Below are 21,063 nucleotides of genomic sequence, written 5' to 3' on the forward strand. Positions count from 1 at the left end.
CAGGGAACAAGGGACAGGAGGAGAGGGAACGGCCTCCAGCTGTGCCAGGGGAGGGTCAGGTTGGATACTGGGGAAATTCCTTCCTGGAAAGGGCTGCCCAGCCCTGAGCAGGGGTGGAGTCCCCCTGCCCAGGAAGGATTTAACATCCCTGTGGATGTGGCACTCAGGGACATGGGTCAGTGGTGGCCTTGGCAGTGCTGGGGGAGTGGTGGAACTTGATGATCTTAGAGATCCTTTCCAAGCCAGACAATTCCATGATTCCGTGAAATGGCCGTATTTTTTGATACCTGAGTTGTTTTGGGGCAGGGGAGATCTCAGTGTTGTTCTCCCCACAGTTCAGTGGGGGCTGCCCACCATCTCTGCTGCCGGGGTGATCGGGATGCTCAGCGCCGTCGTCGCCAGCATCATCGAGTCCATCGGGGACTACTACGCCTGTGCCCGGCTGTCCTGTGCTCCTCCTCCACCCATCCATGCAATAAACAGGTCTGGCCAAACCAGAAATGTTTGCAGTGTCTTCAGCTACTTGGGTTTTTGGGTTTTTTTCCTGTTGGGATGTGCTCCGAGATGAAACGTTACAGTTTGGTCAAACACAAGGGCCAAGAAGCTGAAATACAAGATGCAGTTGTCATGTGGAATTATTTTGTTGCAAATGGAGCATTGGAATCCCAGTCCTGTTCTTGCTGGAGTCTGTGGAAGTTGATAGCATGGTTTCCATGGGGACAGAATTCTAAATCAGGTCTGGAATTTGGGGTATTTTGTCAAATTCACCTGAAATGCAGCTGCAGAAATAAAGAGCAGCTCTTAAGTTTGACTTGAATTATGTTGTGATTTCCTCAGTTTAAGAATGTGGGTATCTAAGACTCAGAAAACAGAACTCAAATGGGTGTTCCAGGTTTCTTGGAGCTGGAAACATGAATTACAATAATTCCATAATGGAACAGATGCCCTGACAGTCCCCCTGTAACCCTGAGCCATAAAATACCCTCTGGAGGAGTCTGTGCTCAGCAAACTGACTCTTGGTTTCTGTTTGTGGTTTACAGGGGGATTTTTATCGAGGGTCTCTCCTGTGTTCTGGATGGGGTATTTGGGACAGGGAATGGATCCACCTCTTCCAGCCCTAACATTGGTGTCTTGGGCATCACAAAGGTATGTGCTTTACCTTGAGCTCTCAGGGACTTACTTCATCTCCTCGGGTGTATTCCTTACGTTCGTGTTTCACAGCATGATCCTCTTCCAGGAAACCATTCTGCTCGTGCAGACAAACTTTACACATCATTCTGGGTTCACCTGCCTGTCTGTACCAGCTGTTCTCTGGTGGAAATGCATTATTCTGCATCAGGGCCTCAAAGATCTTTTTATTCAGAGTAAAAGGCAGTTAGAACCTGCAGAAAGCAGATGCTGCCAAATGAACTGTCCCTTGGAAAACCAAGGCAGCATTCCAGGGCTCTGGGGTGGTTTGAGTGAGGCATAAACACTGTAAACTGTGTAGAAATTGGTACTTTTTGGATGTCTTGGCTCTGAAGGCATCAGTAGGGTAGTGACTGTTTTTAATGCCTCATTTGAACACAGTAAAGTGCAATTTGTGGTCCTTGGGCTTTATCTACATCTGTACCAGGACAGACATCTGTACACTGACACAGACACTGCAGTCAAGGTAATTTGAGAGTTAAATGTACCCTAAATGTTTGGTTTTAAGGCACTGATTAAGGGGTTACGTATTTTTTGGGGTGTTAATCAACAAAATATATTGAGGAATCCCTTTGTTCACATGTGGGACTGGATGAGTGCCTTGAACTGGGAGGCCTTGGGCTGCAGAGAGATTTGCTTGATGTTGTTAATTTAACCTTGTTAAGAAATACCAGCAACACTGGTAGCAGTAATTTATGTTGCAAATTGGTACATCTTGTTGTGGATTTTGCATGGAAGCCATAAATCCTTCGTGCACATGAGGTGGAAAATGTGTGTTCTGTGCTTCCAATAGCTCATCCCTCTGACCTAATACAATATAAATGATATATTTATCTTCACCCATTTGTTTATCATCTACACCCATTTGTTTCCTGCACAAAGGATTATTCTGCTGGGTTCAGGATGAAATGTAACACTAACAGCACCATCTGCTGTCTGTACCAGTTGCCATTCAGCTGCTGATGGAAATTTCCTAGAAGAAATTTTAGTCAGAAAAATCCTTAAAGAAAGGTTTATTCTGTTCTGCTTCCTTTCTGCTGTTATTCATGGGGGTTGATATGAATTAACAACACTTTTCTATTAACAGCCCACAGAAATGAGTGGGCATTTTGCTTTGGGACAGTAAAAAATGAATGTTTGATGGCAGCTGAAGCAGGGTTGACCACAGTTAGTCTGTTCAGAGCATGTGGTGGAGGAGTGAATGTGCCTTACCCAGAGTGGCACAGCTGGATGGCTCTGCTCCAGTGCTTCCTCTGGCTTTCCTGCCTGCACACTCATTCCTAAATTCCTAACAGTATTTCAACTTCATTTCTGCCTAAATAGATTTTTGGCATGTGGATACTCTGCTGTTTATTTGGGAGGGGAAAATCCTTAGTGCTGCATCATCCTGGTGATCCCATTCTGTCATTTCAAAAGGCATTTACCCTCCTTGAAATTGGTATAGAATGACACTTAGAACTTAAATTTCAGGCTCCAACTGGACGTAAATACTGCCCAATCTCTGAGCTGGTCTGTGAGTTTTATTTGATGAGAGGAGCATCAATTAACTCTGATCAGTTGGGGCTGAAGTCTGGGCAGCTCATACCACAATGGTGGTGGGGAACTGGAGGTACCAGGTCCCACCTCGTGCACTCCCAAATAATCACCTTAAGTGTGTGCTGGCAGTAAATATGCAGGCAGAGCTAAGTGCTGCCCAGGGTATTTTCTGCAGCTTTCCAGAGGAGCTTAATTTGTTTGCCTTGCAGTGATTGAGCATTTGCATAAATAAGTGTCACCAGCATGTGGGTCTCTAAAGAATTTGCCTCTTTCATGCAGGAAGATAATTTTAGAGCAAGATATTGGTGATACTCTATTTTAGAGCAAGATATTGGTGCCCCTAGGGAAATTAATGTCTTCATAAGGTAGAGAAAGGTGCAAGTTAAACTCTGTTGTAATTTAGTGAACTCCCCAGTTTGCTGGTGTAGCTCCTGTTTGCAGGTGAACAGTCCCACCTGAGAGCTCAGCAGTGAGGAAGGGAGGGAGAGAAGGACCATTTTTCAGGCCTGCTCTATCTTGTGTTTCTCATTTCACTCATTTAGCTCAGCCACACCTGGTCAACAAATTAATATCTCCTTCGCTTTGAACCCGAATACTCTGTACCAGGAGACCTGCAAAGGGCTTTGCCAGAAACACCTTTTACAGTGTAAAAGGGGTTTTTTTGTCCCTGGGGCACCTCTTCTGGTACTGGAGCAGTGTTAAAATATCAACTGTTCAGGTTTATCATCTACCACTGCAGCACAGACAAACACTGCCTGAAGTTCGGGCGCTTAAAATAAAACTGGGAAGGAAGTGCAGGCCCTTGGTTTCAGTGTCAGCACAGCCCTGATTTGCATGTGGAGTGAACTCAGTCCTGGTCTCAGAGGGGTTTTGCAAAACCTTGGTAATGTCAGCTCAGAAATCCCACTCCTCTTTCACCTCATCCACATCTTGCTGTGTCAAAGGGCAGCAACACGTGGAATTTATTTGTTCCATTTTCCATCTCTCCCAGGTGTGGCCTCTCTCTTCTTGCTTTCTCTCTTGTAGCTGGGCCTGCACCACATTTCCTGGTGGTTGTGCTGTAGCATTTACACGTCGTTTTAAAGCTGACTTGGTGTTAACAAAACCCAAATTAAAGCAAGTTCTGTTAGGCTGGAGCACAGCCCTGTCCCAGCTGGGCCACTTGGAAAGGCTCTGCAGCCTTTGAGCACCAACCAAAGCACACAGGAAGCTTGAGAAGAAATTTAATTGAGAAGGAGAATAACAACATAAATTTCCAGGTGTGAAGTTGGACCAAGTGCAGACTTTTTCCAGTGTCTTTTCCTTTTTTCCCTGCAGGTTGGGAGTCGCAGGGTGATCCAGTATGGAGCTGCCTTCATGCTGCTCCTTGGGATGGTTGGGAAGTTCAGTGCCCTCTTTGCATCCCTGCCCGACCCTGTGCTGGGGGCTCTCTTCTGCACCCTCTTTGGTAATATGGACTTTACTCCTCTTTTTACTCTAATTCTGTGTTTATATGTGTTTTTCTATCTGTTTTTGAAGGAAAAGCCTATCTAAAAGCTGATCTTTGTTTGCTTGGTTTTTTTTTTTCTGTAGGGATGATTACAGCTGTGGGTCTGTCGAACCTCCAGTTCATTGATTTAAACTCCTCTCGGAATCTGTTTGTCCTTGGATTTTCCATTTTCTTCGGGCTTGTCCTCCCAAGTTATCTCAAACAGAACCCCCTGGTCACAGGTACATGTTCCTGCCCACCCACACAAAACCTGCTTTTCCCTTCCACTCACATGGGAAGTACAAACAGGTACAAAGGAATGGAAAGGTCAGTAAGAGAAAACCCAAAGTATTTGGAGACAATAAAAGCTGTAGATACAGATAAGCTTTATATGTGTGTGTATATATATATATATATATTCTCTGAGGAGAATTAATTAGGATGTTGAGACCTGAGTTAAATGTTTCAGTGGGATCCAGCTGAAGTTTTCCTGCTTTTTTCTTGGTACTCCATAGAGCAATGAAAGGGGGCAAATACCAGGAAAAAAAGACAAAAAGGGTGAATCTGAGATGTAAATGATGTTAAAAGACTAAGGGGAAGCACCAAGGTAGAGTTTGGGAGGGAGGGATTTTTTGGGGGGGTTGAATTTTTTTGTCACTGCAGACACATGTTCTGGATGGGAATTTTAATTTTAATGAACTCCAGGCTGTTAATCAAATTGTAGCTTTGGGGAATCCATGGGGAAGGTTTTCTGGTTTAGCATTCCCCTCTCAGCAGTGATCATGACATCCTGTGTCATCAGAGATGGGCTCTCTAAAGGAATATTTCACTGGTTTGGGGTGTTTTTAAAGGAAATATTAACTGACAGTATTTATCTGTCACTTCAGACCTGGATTTAAGGGCATACCTGTCCTACTTTAAGTGGTTCACAAAGCAGATCATTCAGGCAGAGGTGGGTGATCACACACTAATAGAATGTTCTGCCATGAACTGGTGTTTTGAAGTCTTGCCCTTTTAAAAAATAAAGATTTATAAAAAGAGTTACTTCAATCCCACACCATTTTACATTTTGGACATTTCTCTTTTCCATTTTATAGTTTTCTAATAATAAAAAAATACGTCTATAAAAAAAATCAATAGTTTAAATTAGCTGTGTCTGCAGTAGACTCTCAAATGGTGTTTTGTGACATTTTTATGAGCAGCTGAAAGTTCATGGAGTTACATTTTGGGGCAGAATGTCCCGTGGGGGGCTGTGTTAGGTGAAGGTTCTTCTGCATCAATTCCCACATGTTTTCCAGAGTCCTGTTTGAACAAATCCCTCACTGAACTTGGCAGGATGTGTATATGCCTGATAAAAAATGACAAAAGGTCGGTGTTTGTGCCTGTTTTTTGCAGGAATAGCAGGAATTGATCAGGTGCTGAACGTCCTGCTCACCACAGCCATGTTCGTCGGGGGCTGCGTCGCCTTCGTCTTGGACAACACCATTCCAGGTCAGCACTGGGCTTGTCCTTATCCTGAGCAACAGCTGCCTTTCTGCAGTAACAGCACTCCAGGGAGGCAGGGGAGCAGGGGGACATCCCTGCTGTTGCTGCTCCCTGCTCACACCTGCAGGCCTGGCTTTCCCTGAGAACCCCCGGGATCCTTTCCAGGCTGAGCCCTCTGTCCTATAAACATCCCAAAGAGCTGATCAGAACCAACCCACAACAGTCTTCAGAAGGCAGAGAAAACTGTTTTAAGATCCAAACCTGCTCCATTCAAGAGGAAAAATTTGCCTCAACTTCCACTTAAAAAATTAAACATGGTATTTTTTTCCCTCTTCCTGCCTTTCCGAGGACTCTGGAAGATCTTTTCAGAGCTTTGCTGAACGTGGTGGCTGAGCCCTGAGCTTTTCTTCCTTCTTTTAACCTCTGCTTTATTACTTGTGTGTACACATAAAGATATCCAGGAATATATACCTTTTTTTTTTTTTCCCTTTTGTTTTGCCTTCTAGGAAGCCCTGAAGAAAGGGGAATACGGAAATGGAAGAAAGGGATCGGGAAAGGAAGCAAATCTCTGGATGGCATGGAAACGTATGATTTGCCTTTTGGCATGAACTTCATTAAAAAATACAGGTGTTTCAGCTTCCTGCCCATCAGCCCCACCTTCATGGGATACACGTGGAAAGGCTTCAGGAAAAGCAGTAACTGCAGGAGTTCAGACGAAGACTCAGAAGCTACAGTATAGCCTTAGTTGAAATTATATTATCTAGTTGTAGTAAAAGATGTATTTGCAGTTTCTTGCTGATTAAGAAGCATTAAAATATATGTTTTGTATATCTGCATTTAAATTCTGGAACCAGAGCTGAGACAGATTTAAAAAAAAAAAGAAAAAAAAAAGAAGAAGAAGAAAAAAAAAGGCTTTTCCTGTTGTGGGTGGTGGGAGCCAGATCTGGTGTCTCTGGGGCAAATTCCAGGGGTTTGGGGGAGTTGTAGTACCTAAGTCTGTTTATTTTAAATGGGTTTAGGTCCTGGAAGTGTGTAGGTGCTATTGAAAAACTTTAATTAACCTAAATTTTGATTTTATTGGAGCCCTCACTTGGCACAGTCATTGCTGGCAATGTTGGTTATGCCAGGAAATCTGAATCCATGGGAAGGGGAGGGGGGAAGAAAAGAAAAAAAGGACAAATAGTTACTTCTAGTCATGTCAAATCCCATAGATCTTGTTTTTTACTCCCTGATTTGCACATTCCATATCTGCAGTACCCTGAAAACTGGATTCAGTTGATAAAGGCAAATCATGAAAGTATTATTTTGAATTATCCACAATTCCAGTGGCACATCCAGTGCTAAGACAGGAAGTTTCTGCACTAACTTTGCCCATGAAAACCAGGGCTGACTTCTGCTGGCTCAGTGCTGCAGGAGCCACTTCTTTCACACCATTTCTCAGTTTCTGAACGTTTGCTTTTTCCACCTGGGATTCCCCCAGCTAATCCCAGTGTCCAGGATTTCTACCCAGGGACACGTGGCTGGAGTGTTACAGGGGTGGGAAACTTGAACTTCCAGACAGGGCTTGGTGGTTTTTTAGTCCGGTGCCTGCATCCAGCAGGATGTTTCCCAGACAGCAAGGGCAATGAATTGAGCAGTTAAGCAGTTAACCCCTGTCCCTGTGCAGGGAATGCCAGGTGTGGGAATGCTGGCTTGGATCTGGGCAGGAGGTTTTATGGGATATCAACAGCTGATGCTGCACAAGCAGCTGACGTCGCATTGCCTCTTCCTTCTCTCCTTGTGGGGCTTGTCCAGAGGCTCATTCCTGCTGGGAAGGGGGTTTGGAATGGCAGAGACACTACATCTGGCAGCCCCACCCACGGATGGTTTCACGGGTATCGGGTCCAATCAGGGCACCACTCAGAGATTTTTTTTTTCCTGGAATAGTCTCAGCTCTGATGTTTTGTGGGTGTTCACGCTCATCATGCATTCATAATTAACAGTTTTATTCCTGTTTAATGTTCTTACTATTGCAAGTTAGTTTTAGACTTCAGTGTGGCCCCAAAAAGCATTTTCAGCTGTGGAATCATCAGGGAAATGTCGTGTAATGTAATTTCAAGGCCAGTAATGCTCTACGGTGCTTGCGTTTTGTATTCCTGGAAAACCATAACAGTGGATCCTGTAATTCCCTGAGATATTTATCAAACTTTGACTACTGGACAGGAGCGCAGGAACTCTGTTTTCTCTGCTTCCAGGTGAATTTGTTCTGGGTTTTTGAAGCATGGAGGGGTTGGGGTGGGAGGGCAAGGCAGGAGCGTAACGGATCAGTACTGAGTAGTGTAGAGTCGGAATGATTCCGTGGATATTCTCAGCATGCCATGGCTGTTTCCAGAACCTATTTTATCCCGCTTTTTCCATATCCAAGCATGCCTTTGTTCCTGCTTCGGGGAACTTTCAGTAGTTTGCAGTCTCGGTGTCAGTTGGGCTGTCTCGAAAGCTGGTCAGAAGAGTTGTTGTGTAGTAGACGAGGTTTGTTTGCCTGTGAAACAGTCATTTTTCCTCATTTTTTAAACTTTCCCTCTCCAGGTAGTCAGGTGTTCCATTCCCACGTCCACCTGCACACAGTTGGAGTGCAGACACCTCTGATCAGTGGCACGAAGCTTCCAGATTTCCCGACTTTAAGTTCAACCAAAGATGTGTGGGAGACGTGGGGGAGTTAAAAATACATATAACAAAGGAGAACAAAAGCCACCTCTGGTGGTTGTACAACCCAAAGGGTTGTGGTGATGTAAAATGCCAAAGTTGATTATCTTGTAAAAGTTGAGAAATGGAGAAAAAAACCTTTTTATTTCCAGTGGTGCCACTTCAGAGCAGCTGAGCTGCCCCATCCAGCGGGATGGGGAGGGACACTCCTGTTCCCAGGCTTTCCAACTCCTCCCCCAAGCAGTTTGGAGAACTTCAGAGAGAGGAGGTGATGAGAGGTTTGTCTCCTCTCACCCTGGCTGAGGTCAAGCCATGTGTGTTCTGTGTTGCCTCACCTGGGATTTGCTAAGACACTTCGAATTCCAGGGCACTGAATCCAAGGGGAGTTTTCCTCCTCCCTGGAGCAGAACACTCCTCCTTTCCTGCAGCACTGGAACAGCTCTCTGAACAAGTGCAGTTCTGTGTTTAACTGTTGGGTTTTGTTCTCTTGGTGACTTTGGGCCCTCCTGTGCCCGTTCCCCCCTGGCTGAGGGCAGGCCTGTCCTGCAGGGAGCACCGAGGAGCAGTTGAGGTTCTGGTCATTTTTGTAACCCTGTCTGTCAGTTGAGGACTCTCCACCTTATCCCGTGGGTGAATGGTTAAAGGTGGGCCTCAGGGTGGGAAAGGAGACATGCTGGAGCCCCTGGGATGTGCAGGGAAGGGTCGGGATGGAGCCAGAGGCAGCACCTGGAGTGACCTGGGCTGAGGTGAGCGAGGGCAGAGCTGATCACAGGTACCTTGGGAAGAGAAGCTCCCTTCTCCCTTCCCGAGGTACCTGGACCCCACCAGTGCTGCCAGTGCAAGGAGACCCGTTGCTTTTCCTTGTGAGGGAAATAACTGAGTTTCCCCTGGGTTTGTGCAGCTGCAGCAGGTGATTTTGGGCCTTAAACCCTCCCGTGGCCACTTTTCCTGGTCACTTTTCCACCCCAGTGGCTGCTGTGAAATTCCAGGGGAGCTGGGTGCCCATCCTGAGCTGCTGAAAGGTGTGTTGGGGGATTAAGCTGCAGTTTGGAAAAGCATTTAAACACGTCATGTCATGTTTGCTGGTGACATCCAGATGTAGCCTGACTGTAAATGCAATACTGTGTTTTCCTCTCTGTTTTCTTCCCTGCCTTTCAAACAGCCAAACTCCAACCACCCAGGGAAGGCAACACCTGAGAGGTGAGTTAAGAGGTGATGAGATGTTTCAACCATAAGAGGGAAGGGCAAATATTCATGGTAGAAATATCATTTTGTCATATCAAAGGTGGCATCAATGTATACAAACAAAGTAACTTGGGATTTTTGTAATTGATATTCTCTTGTATTTTTTTTAGGTTAAATTAAGGATTCTTGCTGACATGTTGAAACACGTTTTCTAAAGCAAATACTTGCAAATTGTACCTATAGAAATTTAGGTTTCGTAGCTGCCTGCTGTGGCTGACTCACGTTGTCATATTAGAGGGACTTCACCTTGTACCTCGCTCAGAAAGTTCAACCTTTTAAACCCCAAATTTGCTTTTATGCCTTTTAATACTGACTTGAAATATGACAACTTGGTTTGTACATGAATATATTGCAGTATTTTATTTCCATATATTAAAAATAACATTTCCACTCAGGATAACGGCGGCGCTTTCCTGGGAGGGAGTGGTATGAGTGTCATGACAATGTCATGTGATGGTAGAATTTCTTCATTGACGAATCTATAGTGGTTGTGTATACTTTATTTACCCATGTTTGTGTTCCTACCCAAAACTGAAGGGTTTTCTTGTTCCTTTCCCCACTGAGCCCTCGGGGCTCCCGGTGCACAATTGGCGCTTGCACAGAAAACCCTCCCCGAGGAGCATCAGTGCGACCCCTCATTGATACATTTATCCTTCCAAAGTGTGGAAATCACATCCTTTTGGGTATAAACAGCACTCCAGGCACACGTGGCCCCAAACCCCTGGTGTCTGATGGTTTGGGTGAGCCTTGGATGCCTCCACCCACCCCAACTGTGCTCGATATAATCGATCTCTTGGTGTGTAAAACGCGTGTGTGAGACCAGCACGACCTTCATGTTTCTTTTCCGTGGCCTTTTGCAACCAAAAGCGACTTCACTTTCCTTTTTCCTTGATTTTTTTGGAGCAAGGGGAGCTGTGGCTCACTCTTTTTTGCAGAGAGGTCCCACTTGGGGCAGGTTTCTCTGTGTTTTTGGAGGCTCACGGCCCCCTCGGGGCTGTGGAGCTGTGGGGTTGGGGAGGCCACGAGTCCCCAGGGTCTCCCTGGGCTGCTCCAAGTGTTGGGATCCGTGTTGGGAGCCATCCCGAGCATCCCTGGCTGGTTCCCATTTGCCTGTGGCTGTTGCCATCCTATGGATATCAGAGGGAAATCTCGACTTGCCTTGTGTACTCTGGCTTTTCCTCCACCTTTCCAGGTCAATCATCTTTACTGCCAGTCCAAATTCTTGTATTTGTCTGTTCATAACAACCTTTGGCGTAACAAACTATTGACTGTTCTTAGGCAGTGGGGATAAATTTTCTTTTTCCATGACTTTTTGTGACTGACTTTGGCTGTAAAACTTTTTTTGTTAAACAGCAAGAGTTTATTTGGGGGGGGGAGGTGTTGTTTGATTTATTTTTGTTGTTGTTGTTCCAAGATGTGTAATTCTTTTATGGAGTTTTGGTTTGGGTTTTTTTTGTTTGTTTGTTTGGGTTTTTTTGATTTTTTTTTTTTTAATTCATGGTTTGTTTGGGTTTTTTTCTAACATTGCTTCATTAAACAACTAAATATTTAAAAATGTAATATTTGGACCAGATGTTGTGAATAATAGTAGATAAAGCTATTTTATTCTGTATTTTTAAAGCTGTTCAGTATAAATAAACGCGGGCATAGATGCAACGTGGTGGTGTTACAGTTCCTTTTAAACATCCCTTTTGATGGAGAATCCTGGAATTGGAGAATCCTGGAATGGTTTGCGTTGGGTGGCACCTTGAAGCCCATCCAGTGCCACCCCCTGCCATGGGCAGGGACACCTTCCACTAGACCAGGTTGCTCCAGCCTGCCCTTGGACACTTCCAGGGATGAGGCATTCTCTGGGAATTCCATCCCAGCCCCCACCCCATCCTTACAGGGAAGAATTTCTTCCTAATTGAGAATTGATGATTTGGGAATCCAGGTGATGGGGAGACCCAGAATCCCTTTGTAGCAAGTGCCACCCAAAAATACAACCCCCAAGCACCTTCCTGAGCCTTCCAGCTCTCAGCCCCCAGCTCATGCCACATGGACACGTTACATCCCTGGATTTATTGGGAAGAGGCTCTTCCTGCCCATTCCTCTCCTTACTGTTCATCCCTGGTTTCAGTTCAGGCGCCTCCAAGGTCTCCCCAAGTGCTGATGAACCAGCCGAGTGTCCCCTTGGCTTTTAAACAAAGCTGAGAGCACCTCAGCTCCTCCCCTGCCCTTAAATGAACTCATCTGGTTCATCTGCAGCTCTGCTGGTAAATTCCCAGTGTTATCCCAGAGCAGCAGCACTGCCTGCAATGGATCAGGGGCTGGAAACGTCCAGCTGAGGCACCTTCAGGTGTCTGTCGGCCTTTTGCAGGAGCTACTCCTGCTTTGAGGGGAATGAAGACACCCCAGTGCTTTCCCAACTTGGATGTAGCCCCTGGTGATGAGTCCAAAAGTGGTGGGGTCAGATGGGAACTAAAATGGCCAAAAGTCACCCAAATTGGCAGTGGGAGCAGGGGAAAGTGGATTTGGGATCAAAGCCAGTGGAGCAGCTGCGTGACCAGGGCCAGGGATTTCTCATCGCTTCAGGTTTGGGTCTGTGATGAAAACCCCTCTGATCTTAATCCTGACTAATCCCCTGTGCTGCTGGATCAGAGCTGAGGGAATAACTCTGTTTTCTCCTTGTTTTGCCCAAATCAACATTTGGCATCAACCCACAGAGGGCTTTATTTATCTGGGGCAGAATCCCAGAATTTGAGGATTTTCAGAAGGACTGAAGCACCTTCAGACAGGGCCAGCAACTGTGTGTCAAAGAAAACCAGTTCAGGTCCAAGGAAAGGGTTTTCCAGAGCCACATCTCTTCCCATCTGGTTCCCAGAGGCTCTGTAAGAACTCCCAGATGCTCCCACACAAACGTGCATCCAAGTGTGTGATATTGCTCCGCATTTACTGGCGATCAGCACGGGGGGCTGAAAGCTGAAATAATGGGAAGCTGCCAAGGTAGCAAGGAAGGGATTTTGGGTGTTTGCTCAGTCTGGGAGGAAACAACTGAATCTGGGAGAGGTTTGGAGCTGGTGCTTCATGCTGATGAGGCCTGACTGAGGTCCTTGGTGGGAGCAAATCCATCCAAGATGACAGTTTAAAAGGCATCAGCTGCGATCCCTGTGTGGCATTTGGCACAGAAATTCAGGGTTCAAGGAATTCACCTGCAGAACAGGTGCTGTAGCATCCCTGTTTGCCTTTTCGTGGGAGATTTTCAGCAGCCTGGAGGGATGCTCAGGCTCTGGGGGGATGAAAGCTTTGGTCTCTTCCATGTGGATTTGGTTCCACATGTATTTGGTTCCTTATGGATCCATCTCATGGTCGTCTGTGGATAAGGAGGCACTGCCAGCCTGGCCCAGCCTCTCACACTGCAGGGTGTCCACACAGCAGGAACGGGTCAAATTCCTTATCCTTGATAACTAAATCCCTCCATCCAGGCTTGGGCCTTCCCAACCCACCACAGCACATCACAAAATCAGGATTTAACCCAAATTTGCAGCCAAATCCCCCTGTGCTCCCACAGGTGCCCACTCCAAACCCTCTGTTTATTTTTACTTTTCCCTCCCTGTGCACCCAGCCCACAAGCTGAGGGTCGGTAGAAGCCTCTCTTTGGGGTGAAATCCCTGGGGTTTGGGGCCAGGGCTGGCTCTGCTCCGTTGTGAGCCTGGCCGGGCTCTTCCCACGACAAAGGGCCTCTGATCCCGCCAGCCCTGAGATGCTGCTGGAATATCAATCCCGACCAGCCCTGGCTCACTTTCACCGAGTCAGTGCTTCCTCAAGCCAGATGGCTCCTCCAGAACTTCTCATGTTTTACATACAAATCCAAGAAAACGGGGGAAAAAAGGCTGATTGCAGCCCATGCCTGCAGAGACGCCTGTTTGGCTCAAGCAGCTGCTTAGATTATTTCTTTGTTTTGGGATTTTTTTTCCCCTTCGTGTGGGCTGTTTCTAGGCAAATTCCTTCAAAAGAAAAAAAGCCCAGAGAAGCCACACGGCACTGGGAAAGGTCAGGAGCAGACAAAGGAGGAGGGACGCGGCCGCTGCTCCTCTGGAATACTGAATACCCCCAAACTCCCCCGACGTGCCCCCGCGGTGTCAGGGCCGGATGGGCAGGATGGGACCCCCATCCCGGGAATGCTGAGCACCAGTTCAGAGGTAACTGTGACCCCCAGCTGCAACAGCTGCTTCCAGGCAGATTTTATTTGAATTTATTTCCTCCCCAATCCCTTTCCCGGGGGCAGTTTTGGATCCAGAGGGGATCCCACGGCCGTGGCTGGGAACCAGTGCACGGCTCCACTGCTCCGTCCCGACGGCAGAACTGCAAAGGGTGATGCCTGCCTGGCTCTGGCACTGGATATCCCGGGGCTGGGGGCATTTTAAGGCAGAAATAACCACTTCAGCCTGCGTGATACAGCCCACAAGGCTCCTTCTGGGAATTCTGCGTAGAGCTGGAGCTCTGTAAGAGCGTTTCCAGCCTGGATGCGTGGGATGGGGATTCATTTGGAATCCTGCTTCTGGCAGCGGGGCTGGAGCATCCTTTGGGATCCTGGTCTTGGAGCGCAACCCGGGTGCCAGAAACGCGTCCTTTGAGAACCCAGAGCCTGAACCAGGGATGCGGGACGGAGCATCCTTAGGGATTCCGGTCCGCGCGGGGACAAACCGGGCGCCTGAATCCTTTGGGTTCACCAGTCCTGGTCCCCGGAAAGGGATCCCGGAACCGGGCTGTCCCTTGGGATCCAGGTTCCGGGATGACCCTGGAGCCGGAGGGGGGGTGTCCCCCGCGCTCCCACCCCCGCGGCCCCGCCCCTGCCCCTCCCCGTCGCGTCCCGCCCCGCCCCGCCCAGGGGCGGCCCTTGGGGGGCACCGGCTGCGGAGCGGGACCGGCACCGGCACCGGCACCGGGTGAGTGCGGCTGGGATGGGGCGTCTCCACGCTCATCCTCATCCCCATCCCTGTCCTCCATCCCCATCCCCATCCCTGTCCCGCGGGGAGCGGCCCCGGGGCTGAGCCGCGGCCTCGCGACGCCGCGAGCGGAGGAGGTGAAAGCCGCGCTGGCCGCGGGGAGCGGGGGCGTATCCGGCCCCCCAAACCCCGGGGTGACACCTCGGCATCCTCCGCGCGCTCTCAGCATCCCCCTCCGTGCTGGGGCCGCCGGGGCCGCAGCGCCCGCGGGTCCCACCCCGGGCACGGCACCTTCGCCGCGGCACCGCCGGGACCCGCCCGCTGCGGGTCGGTAGCCCAGGACAAGCCCTTGGTGGCCACCGGCTCCAGCCGGGGAAGTCCGACCTGCTGAGTGTGCGATGGGTCCCTCGCCCGTCCCCGAGTGCCCCCCACCCCGGCTGCACCGCCGGCTGTGCCAGCGCTCAGCGCTCCCCTCCTTTTCCCCCTTTCCCCTTCCAGGACGGAGCAATTGGGCTGGAGAACAATAGCGGCGCTGGAAAACAATGGAGCTGCCGCACCTTGGCGCGTAGGGATGCGGGAGGGACGCGGGGAAGGGATCCCAGCCCCGGAGTAGCGCCTGAGCCGGAGCCCCCAGCGCCAGCACAGGGAGGATCAGCGGGACGGGGTGAGCGCTCGGCCGGGTCCTGTCCTGTCCTATCCCGTCGTATCCCACCGTACTGCTGAGCAGAGCCTGGGGGAGGCTCCCGGGAGGAATTGTCGCCTTCGGACGATGCTTTGCTACCGATCGCGGCGGGATCGAAGCGCCCTTGGGCCGGGTAAAAGCCGCCCTGGGCTGCGGGGACGCGGCGGCGTTTGAGCAGGAGGGAATATCGTGGCCTCCCCGGGGACAGGGATATTCCCACAATCCCTCGCACGGCCGGGGGAGCCTCAGCTGCGCCAAATCCGCCTCGGCGGGATCGGCCGGGGATGCAGCCAAAGCTTCCGTGCGCTGCCGGGGGGGACCAAGACAGCACCCCCACCCCCCCAAATGCTGATTTCTTTGCAAGAGCAGGGTCGAACATCCCTCTCCTGCTGAAAACACAATATTGAGGAGGGTTTTCCTACTTTTCCCCTTGTTTTGTTGTTGTGTTTGAGTTGTGAATCTCCCTGGGAGCTCGGCAAAAGTGAGAGCTCACCCCTTCTCCATTTGAGGGGCTGGGAGCATGACCAGTCTCCCTCTGCCCCACGGGGCACTTGGGGCTGTAGGGGTGTGGGAAGGGGCTTAGGGAGGTAATTTTTGGGGAGTGGAACAAGTCTGGGGGCCGTCGGGGGCCGTGCCTGAAAGCACTGGCAGGAGCAGCTGATGCTGGAAGGCAGAGAGGGCTGAAATCCTCCTGCCACGGGGGCAGGGCATTGATTTATCTGCTCGTGGTTTAAAAGCACTTTGTGAGGCCTCAGCAGAAGCTCGGCCTGGGCAGGGACGGGGGAAATGCGTCAGCTCAGGGTGGGGAAACTGAGGCCCAGCGGGGCCGGGGAAGGGGCCGGTGCTGAGCTGCCCTGGCCGGGCAATTGGGCAACTTGTGCTTTGCCAGCCCTTCTGCTGGGGGCATTTCCAGCCTTTTGCCAAAGCTGAGGGGAATACTGGGGGCTCAGCAGTGGCTGCTCTCTGGCTGGGTCCCTGTTCCCCTCCACCCACCACCCGGAGCTTCTCCAGACCCAAAAAAGGAAGAATTTGCCCCTTTCCTGCTGCTCGGAAGGGGATGTGATGACGGAGGCGAAGGTGGCAGCGCCGGGGCGTAAACAGGAAACAGGATCCTCAGCACAGGAGGATGAACCTGCCTTTTGGAGCTCCCCTTCCACCCCAAAATGTGCTTTTTTTATGGCTGGAGTTCACCCCATGTCCCCTTCAAGGATCCAGGGATTTGGCTTTACCCCTTTGCATTGCTGTGATGCTCCAGAGTGAACCTCCCTGTGATACCAAAGGCTCCACCCGGGGCTGTGCTGCTGTAGGAGGGTTTTTTTCAGCCACTTTTATTTTTTTTTCAGCCACTTTGATATTTCTGGCACCATTTTTACATGAGCCAACAGCCCTGTCCTTTAATCCTCCCGGGACATCTCCAGAGCTTTGCCATCCGCTGTCAGGGGACACCCCTGAGATCCTCATTCCTGCCATTCCTGCATCTCACAGGTGCTGAACCCCAAATTTGGGTCCCCCACAAGCACTGACATTTGTCCCAAAACCTTGAAGCCAGCTGCAAAATCCCTTCCCACTCTCATTTCTGAGGGATAAATAGGATTATTGCTGGGTTTATTCCCTGTGGGAGGATGGATGGATGTGGAGAGGTGGCTGCCAGCCACAGGAGGAGGGTTTTGCTGGGTTTTGCCAGGTTTTCCCGGGGTTCTCCTGTGGCTCCTCAGGAAACCCAAAGCTCTGTCAGCCCTTCCACTGCCTCGTGCAATTTTTCAGTGCTGAGTTTCTCTTCTGCTTTTTCTCCGGGGCCGGAGCAGCTTCCTGCCCTTCCCCTCCTGCCCCACCTCCAGCATGCCCTTTGCAGCCTCTTCTGGGGTTTGAAACACGTCAGGGAACATCTTTTGTCATTGCCAATCATTTGTACGCTGGGATTTATCCCGACTCCAGGATTGCTGCTGGTTTTAGGGGCAGGTTCATCCTCCGACACAGGTTTTACCACATGGCCTTGGCTGAGCCATTTCTCTGCCTGCATTTGTTGTGGGGTTGTGTGGTTGCCTTGCAGGAAAAGGGGTTTGTTTCCCGGGGGACTGGGAGGAAGCACATGGGGATGTGGGAGGTGGAAGAAAACAGGGGTTTGCAGAGTAAAGGCTTTTTTCCCTTGCCTGGATTTCTTTTCTGGGACAAGGGAAGGGAGTGGAGAGACCCTGGAAAAGGGGAAGCCCGTCTGTAAGGGGGGTGGCACAAACATCCAAGGAAAAACATGGCCTGAGAAGCCCTTTTTCATCACTCAAAACTGCCCCAATGCTGCATTTTAAGGTCTCTCTGGTGCCCCATTTCCACAGTGCTCTGACTCCACAAGTGCTCCAAGGACTTCATCCCGAAGCCCATTTTAATTCCCCTTCATTGTGTCCAAAAATCACTCTGGAGATCTAAGCCAGGGCCAGTCCCAAGGCGGGATTTTTACAGGACTTTCCAAGTGTTTTGCACAAGAGCAATGGAGCTGTTTTGGCACAAAAATCCAACCCCTGAAGGACCAGCCCAACATCTCTGGCTGCTCGGAAAATCATCCCCTGTGCCACCACCGGGCTTGGGATGGCACAGGGAAGCAGCAGCCAGATCCAGACTCCAATGTCCAAAGCCTTGCAGAACAAAATAGTAGTAAAATAAATACAGGAAAGGAGCAACTCCCACTTATAACCCTCCCACCTCCTTGTCTGGCATCACGGGGACATCCATGGATGCTCCAAATGCAAATTCCATGTAAGTGAATCCACCGGGATTAAATTTTCAGTGAGTTTGCGGCTCCTCTTCCTTATCTGATCTCCCTCCTTCCCCATCATTTCCCCCGGAGAAGCCACATCAAACTCCACATCTGTGTCCTCTGGAGCCTTTTCCCAGGAGCTCTTGCAGACCCAGGGGCTTTATTTCCTCTCAGTTTTCCATGGATGGGGGGCAGGGATGTGGGAATGGGGGGGCTCCCACTGATGTTCCTCTCTCCTGCCTCTCTCCAGCTCAGCTCCCATGACAGAAGTGTGGGGGGATGGATTTCGGAGGTGGAGAGGACCTGGTTCCCTGCGGGAAAGATAAATTCATCTCCAAGTAAGAGGCTCAGCAGGGCTGGAATTCAGGAATACTGGAGGAGCTGGGAGCTGGGGGGCTTGTTTGGAATGTTCCAGGGGAAATATATATTCATTTTATATATATATACACACATATATATACATACAATTAATATATTTATTTATGTATTTTATATATAAATATTTTTATATATTTATAATTATTTATTTATATATTTATATAGTATATATTTAATATATATTGATTATATATTTTTATATAGAATGAACATATATTCTATAATATATAATATATATTATATATTGTATTATATTATATTATATATAGCAGAGTATGGTATATTATAATATATTATAGTATATTGATTTATTATATTGATTTATTGTACCTGTATATTATATGTATGTATTATCTATAATATGTAATATAATATACAATGTGTAATCTAAAAATGTAATGTATAACTATACATAATATTATAACAATACATAATGTTACATATATATAATGTTATATAAGAATACATAATACTATAAATACAATATATAACATATTATTTATGACCTATACTATATTATCTATGACCTATCATATATAATATTCCATCGAGCTGGAAGAATGGAGTGACCCTGGGGTTTAACTCAATTCAGTTGGATTTGGAAGGAAAAAAACATTCTGGGGCAAGAAATGGTGATTTTTCTTAAATAAAAAGGGTTGTTGATGGGATTTTGAACTTTTCCTAGGGGGTGTGACCAAATGCTCGATAAACTTTCTTAAAAAAAACCAGGTTTTGCTGAAAAAGTCCTGATTAAAAACTGTTCTTTTATTCTTTGGAAAAGAAGTAAAATGGTTCTTAAGTTTCAGGGAAGATTTTGGAGGAGCTAAAGCAAATCTGTGATATTCCCTCCTCCTTTTTGCCTTCTGATAACCCCAAATCCCCGTGGATTTGTGCTTGTTTTTGATGGTCTGGTGGTGCTGAGCATCCTGAACCTCCACCAGCCAGCCCAGCTTTGGGAATTAATGCCAGGGGCATCACTACCCTGGCATCACTGTCCTGGCCGGGTTTGCCAGCTGGGGATGGCTTGTTTTTATTTCTGCAATGATTTTTATTTATGATTTTAAATTTTTATTTTCACCTTTATCTTCACATTTTATCGTTTAAACTTTGGTTTTGCCTTCATTTTTATTTTTATGATTACTTTGCCACCAGAACAAGGCTCAGACTTTGATTCTGAGCTCGAGGTCGGGCTCTGGCGCCCGGAGCCAACGTGATAAACCAGCCTGTGAGAACTTGTGACTCCACGTGACCCCAGGGCTTGGGGGCCCCCAAAATGGGTTTGTTTTTCAGCCTTGTGACCAACTGCCCCGAGGTCTGGTGGGTTTTCCTACATCTCTTTGGGAAATTCATGGGGGACACGATCACAGGGAGCTTCAATCCTCATTGTGGATTGAACCCACGGCCAATACCTTCAACAAGGGAGGTCTAGAGGTGCCAAAAGAGCCAAATTTGCCCCAAATTCAGCTATTTTTGGGTCCCCCAGCAGTGTAGCAGGTTCTTCAACCAGGAAAGCAATTCCTGCTTTCTCCCAGATCCTCAAAATTCCCTCCCCATCCAGCTCAGGAGTCAGTGGGTGGTGCCTGCAGCATCTCCTCTCCTTCCTCCAAACCTCTTCTCAGCATCTTTCCCGCGTTTTTTTCCCCAGAAATGAGCTGCTCCTGCACCTGAAGACCTACAACATCTACTACGAAGGGCAGAACCTGCAGCTGCGGCACCGGGAGGTGAGAACGGCCCAGGCAGAGGGAAACCAAGGGAACTGGGCTTGGTTCAGGCTTAGGGAGTCATGGAATCATGGAATGGTTTGGGTTGGGAGGGACCTCAAAGCCCACCCAGTGCCACCCCCTGCCATGGGCAGGGACACCTTCCACCGGCCCAGGTTGCTCCAACCTGGCCTTGGATCTTCTCTCTAAACTGGAGAGACTGGATTTGTTGAATGGAGAAGGAATTCCCTGACTGGTCTTTAAGGTCCCTTCCAAACCAAACCGTCCCATGATTCCATGTCATGATTCCCTGCCAAATGCTTTGCCCAAGCCCAGGTGAATGCTGCTCTTCCCTCATCCCCCAGTGCTGTAGCCTCATCCTGGAAGGCCACCAAGTTTTCCAGGCATGATTTGTCCCAGGGAAGCCATGCTGGCTGTCACCAATCCTTATTTTCCACATGCCTTCTCAGAGTTCCCAGGAGGATCTGCCCCACGGCCTTCCCGGGCACGGGGTGAGACTGGGTGGATTTTGGGAGTCCAAAAAATGCCTTTTAATCACAGGATCACTGAATGGTTTGGGCGTGAAGGGACTTAAAGTTCCTAAATTCCAACGCCACGTTCCTGGGTGTTTTTTGGGACGCAGGAGGAAGGGGAGCTCATCGTGGAGGGGCTGCTGAACATCTCCTGGGGGCTGCGGCGCCCGATCCGCCTCCAGATGCAGGACGACAACCAGCGCATCCGCCCGCCCCCCTCCTCCTCCTCCTGGCACTCCGGCTGCAACCTGGGGGCCCACGGGTGAGCTGGGGGTGGGGGAGGCAACGACACCCCCAAAACCACCCCCAAAAACCCCCTCAGGGCTGTCGGGATTCGCTGGTTCACCCCCCTCTGCTGTCTCTGGGCAACACCTGCAAGGAGCCAAGTCAGAAATAAAGGAGGGGGGGTTTGCTTTGAAAAGTCCCCCCCCTTTACAAAGACCCCCAATTTTTTTGACCTCCCTTTTGCAAAGACCCCCCTCTTTTGCA

The 21,063-nt window shown here is 48.9% G+C and overlaps 2 protein-coding genes across 4 annotated transcripts in view; both read left to right on the forward strand.

Moving 5' to 3' along the window:
- SLC23A2 (solute carrier family 23 member 2) overlaps positions 1-10,825 on the forward strand; it is a 58,319-nt gene extending 47,494 nt beyond the window's left edge. For both annotated transcript variants that reach the window (XM_017839258.1, XM_017839259.1), the window contains exons 11-16: positions 336-483; positions 1,041-1,146; positions 4,042-4,171; positions 4,297-4,434; positions 5,588-5,683; positions 6,184-10,825. In XM_017839258.1, coding sequence (XP_017694747.1) covers positions 336-483; positions 1,041-1,146; positions 4,042-4,171; positions 4,297-4,434; positions 5,588-5,683; positions 6,184-6,416 — 851 coding nt within the window. In that variant the 3' untranslated portion in view covers positions 6,417-10,825. The remainder of the gene's footprint in view (positions 1-335; positions 484-1,040; positions 1,147-4,041; positions 4,172-4,296; positions 4,435-5,587; positions 5,684-6,183) is intronic.
- Positions 10,826-13,710: 2,885 nt separating this feature from the next.
- Positions 13,711-21,063, forward strand: part of RASSF2 (Ras association domain family member 2) — a 15,598-nt gene continuing 8,245 nt past the window's right edge. Inside the window, exons 1-5 of one of the 2 annotated variants that reach the window (XM_017839256.1) lie at positions 13,711-13,785; positions 15,031-15,196; positions 18,214-18,301; positions 19,987-20,062; positions 20,685-20,836. In XM_017839256.1, coding sequence (XP_017694745.1) covers positions 18,243-18,301; positions 19,987-20,062; positions 20,685-20,836 — 287 coding nt within the window. In that variant the 5' untranslated portion in view covers positions 13,711-13,785; positions 15,031-15,196; positions 18,214-18,242. Of the gene's footprint in view, positions 13,786-14,481; positions 14,533-15,030; positions 15,197-18,213; positions 18,302-19,986; positions 20,063-20,684; positions 20,837-21,063 lie in introns of those variants that run through there. The other variant, XM_017839255.1, reaches the window with a different exon arrangement.

The sequence above is a fragment of the Lepidothrix coronata genome, unplaced genomic scaffold, assembly GCF_001604755.1.
Source record: "Lepidothrix coronata isolate B3197 unplaced genomic scaffold, Lepidothrix_coronata-1.0 Scaffold393, whole genome shotgun sequence".
Classification (NCBI taxonomy): domain Eukaryota; kingdom Metazoa; phylum Chordata; class Aves; order Passeriformes; family Pipridae; genus Lepidothrix; species Lepidothrix coronata.